A 4,319-nucleotide genomic window follows, 5' to 3' on the forward strand; every position below is an offset into this window, starting at 1 on the left:
GATAATTAGTGTGCGGACCATTTTCATTTATATAGTGCTCTGTGAACACAAATTAGTTAGCATAAACCAGTTAAATGACTAAAAATTAGGTGTCTATTTACTTGTGACCACTCAGTGTGTGCTATAACCAACGAAAACAAACGTAACATATTAAATATCCAAAGGTGTTCCAGTGCATAGCACCACAGCAGATAACAGTAGCAACTGAACATAAAATGCTGCGATCTGCAACATCAAGACAGTAAGATTTTTTTTTCTACACCTTATCCTACATAAGAAAAAAAAAGTTCATTGTGTATTCCTGTTTACTTTAACTTTAATCAAACACCACATCTGAATTTGGAAAGAAATTATCGCAATAACAAACAACGTCAATAAATGTAGTATCTTAATATTAAACAGTGTTCCAATACATTCCACCACAACATAAATGTGAATCTTCTGAATATAAACAGTATTCTGCTACTTACCACTACAACAAGAAAACTGCGGTGCTCCAATACATAACATCAGAAAAAAACAGATGCAACATTTTAAACTATTTTCTACTACTTACTACCTCAACAAACATGTTCAATATTTAAATATTAAACGATATTCTACTACTTAATACCGCTGAAAACAAGTACAATATTTTGAGATTAAATGGCATTGGAGAAGAAAACAAAATATAGAAATGTAACATCTTAATGTTATATGGAGTTCCAGTACATAACACCATAACAACAAAAGTTATATCTTAATATACATGAGGTTTCAGTGCATAACAGTAGAACAAACAAGAGAAATATCTTAATATACATGAAGTTTTATTATATAAAAACACAACAAACAAGAGTGATGTCTTAATATACATAAGATTTTAGTACATAACACTACAATAAACGAGGGAAATATCTTAATAGTTTTAAACAGCATTTTATGACTTGCCAGCCCAACAGACAAAAATAATATTTGAATATCAAAGTTTAAATAGGTAATTTACCATTACAATATTAACAGGTATGTTATTTTTTAAGATTAAACAGCGGTCTACTAACAACCACAACAAAACTTTTTGCATCTTAACATAAAACTGTGTTCTAATATACATCACCAAAATACACCAATGTTAGTTAATGTAACATGTTTATTTTAAACGGCATCATTGTGTTTACCACACCAAAAATTCTAATGTTGTTTAATGTTACATCTTTATTTTAAACGGCGTCATTCTCTTGACCACATCAAACAATGCTAATGTTACTTAATGTAAGATCTTTATTTAAACGGCGTCATTCTCTTTACCACACCAAACAATGCTAATGTTACTTAATGTAAGATCTTTATTTTAAACGGCGTCATTCTCTTTACCACACCAAAAATTCTAATGTTGTTTAATGTTATATCTTTATTTTAAACGGCGTCATTCTCTTTACCACACCAAAAAATATAATGTTACTTAATGTAAGATCTTTATTTTAAACGGCGTCATTCTATTTACCACACCAAAAAATACTAATGTTACTTAATGTAACAAAAAATTGAAACGACATCTAAATATTGCATACTATTTACTATCCACTGTCTTCATGTTAATATTAATAATTTTACTTTATAATGCTAATGTTAACAGTTGTGCTACTACTCAGGATTACAGCAGACATGTTCAATAACCTAATACCTGATGATGCTATAATATATATAGTGCAACATACACCTTTATGATAAACAGTGTTTTTGGATACTTGAAAGCTACACAAGGACTATGTATGATAGCTATCCCTAATTTTAAAAACATTTTTGAAACTAGAGAGAAGGCATCTCGTTAACAGCACCCATCGCAGTCTCTTGGGCAATCATAATTGGTTAGTGAGACTTGTCTGCCACTCTTATAATGCACTTACGACCCCAAAGTATGGAGCGTGATTTGGAGGGGCAAGGGAAAACGAACCATCGATCCTAAGATTCACATTCCGTCACGCTAACCATTAATCAACGCTTAGCCCGATAATAAATAGTGTTCGAACGTATAATACCACAAAGAAAAATTCCTAATTTGGAATTTTCAACCTGAACGTTGCCTTATGAAACACATCTAAACAGTGTGGTCAGTATAGCCTTCCTAAATTTTGTACCACTGACCAGAGAAATGTAGTCAGTCAACAGCACCCGTTATTAGAAGGTACTTGTCCGGTTCTTGCCAAATAGACAGATTGACTGTCAGTTTTTGAGCGCACCCACAGTGAAAATGCAGGACGTGTTTAGCGGCAACACGTCTCGAATCTTAGGTCTTTTGATCAATAGTCTGGAGCCGTAATCATTAGGCCACGCCATGTCCCACCACAAGAGACCAATGTATCACCTTAATAGAGAAGGATGCTCTACTGCTTGCCATCACAATATATACATACAATATCTTATTATTAAAAGACATTCTAATATTGTACTACTCACTGCTACAGTAGCGAAGTGTACCATCCTTATATTAAACGATTGGTACAGATGCCCGAATTTGGAGTTTAAGAATTGGAGAAACCACGTTGTGGGAATCATTAAGCGTTCTACGTAAGCCGTCAGCAAGATTAGTGTTAGTGGAATACCAAGTAACCCATAGACGATACAGAAAACTTTCCCTCCTCTTGACAGTGGAGTCACGTGACCGTAACCTGTATTACAAAAACCAGATTAATATTTAGATACACACAATTTTACAACAAAACTGTCCTTATGTTTCTAGTATATATCTACTATAATCAACATCAAATATATTTTAGAACACCTACGTTATCTCTTTGGTTTACCTTTCAATTACTTTGGTCATGTTTAACTACTTTAGTTTAAAACGAGTCTCAGGTTAACTAAATAGTTTTTCTCACGTGCTTATTTAAGATTGTTTGTTTGAAGTTATGCACAACGCTACACAATGGGCTATCTGTGCTCTGCCCACCACGGGTATCGAAATCCGGTTTCTAGCATTGTAAGTCCGCAGATATACCGCTGTGCCAATGGGGGCACTTATTTAAGAGTTTAAATTTAAATTCGTTATGACAATGACAGTTTTGTAAAGTTATTTAGCTGTTTTATATTTTAAGGTTTTAAGAAAGATAAGTAATCAGTCCAAATAATCAGTCGTGGGAATAAATTGTTGAAATCTTAATTACACAACTGAACAAAGCTCAATGTTTTGCAAATAACAGTTCTTTCTCCTATTGCATCAATTTAAATTTTATTTATTGGGAATAAATGTAATAGCTTTTACAATAGTTTAAAAGAAACTAAAAACTCAAACTAAAGTAGTTTCGTTTTTTTTTATCATGAATAAACTTTTTTTTGCACAGACCAGATGATGTCAGTAAAGATCTGCACACTTATTAACTAAGCGACAAAACAGAATTAAGTCACGATTTAAATGTAGAGCTCTTTTCTAAAGGTTCATTTTTATATGAAATTATTTGCTTTTGAATGTGTTGAAACATTTGAAAGTTCTTTTCCTTTATTTTTATAACATTAATTCTTTTAAAACAATAAGAACATATACTGGCAAATTAACTTTACAATATTCTCAAAAGTATAATCTTAGTATTAAACCATGCAATTTATGAATTGAAATACGTAGCAAAAATGCTGGTTTAAAAGAATAAAACTGATAAAAGTAAAAAAAAAAAAAATGATGAAAATATAACTATTATTACTTCATATAGAAAGAAAAGGGGTAAAATAAAAAGCTCCACAAACTTAAGAAGTTTAAATTGTCTGGTTTGATAGGAGATTTAGATGATTATAGAATATCAAGAAAGCTGGTCAAACAGGAAATTAGGGCCTCAGAAAAGATGTATGAAAAAAAAGTTGGCTGAAAATGTAAAAATTAATAGTAAGGATTTCTTTAAATACAATAAGGGTAAACAAAATGTAAGGAAGAGTGTAGGACTTTTGAGGGATAATAAAGGAAAGCTCGTATAGGTGATTATGAGTTGGCTTGATTATTAAATTGTGCTTTTTTTTCATCAGTTTTTACAAATGGAGATTCCTCATCTTGAACAGTTGATAGTTGGAAACAAGGTCGGACAATATGACTACTTTAATATTCTGAGCTTTTTAGAAAAAAATGGAAAGTTTAAAGAACGATAAGTCTCCTGGGCCAGATAATATTTCCCCAAGGGTTTTGAAGGAGATTAAGGATTGGATATGTGAGCCACTTGTTGCTATTTTTATAAGTCATTGAATAGTGGACACGTGTCAGAGGATTGGAAGTTAACTAACGTTACTCTTCTTTTCAAGGGAGGTGATAAAAAAAGTGTCCCAGTAATTACAGACTCATTAGTCTTACAACAGTTGTG

General features: G+C 31.9%; 1 protein-coding gene across 2 annotated transcripts in view; it reads right to left on the reverse strand.

Moving 5' to 3' along the window:
* The window catches only part of LOC106468674 (potassium channel subfamily K member 1-like), a 22,898-nt gene that overhangs the window by 9,530 nt on the left and 9,049 nt on the right, over positions 1-4,319 (reverse strand). For both annotated transcript variants that reach the window (XM_022397039.1, XM_022397038.1), the window contains one exon: positions 2,437-2,648. In XM_022397039.1, coding sequence (XP_022252747.1) covers positions 2,437-2,648 — 212 coding nt within the window. The remainder of the gene's footprint in view (positions 1-2,436; positions 2,649-4,319) is intronic.

This window comes from Limulus polyphemus, unplaced genomic scaffold (genome assembly GCF_000517525.1).
Source record: "Limulus polyphemus unplaced genomic scaffold, Limulus_polyphemus-2.1.2 Scaffold3107, whole genome shotgun sequence".
Classification (NCBI taxonomy): domain Eukaryota; kingdom Metazoa; phylum Arthropoda; class Merostomata; order Xiphosura; family Limulidae; genus Limulus; species Limulus polyphemus.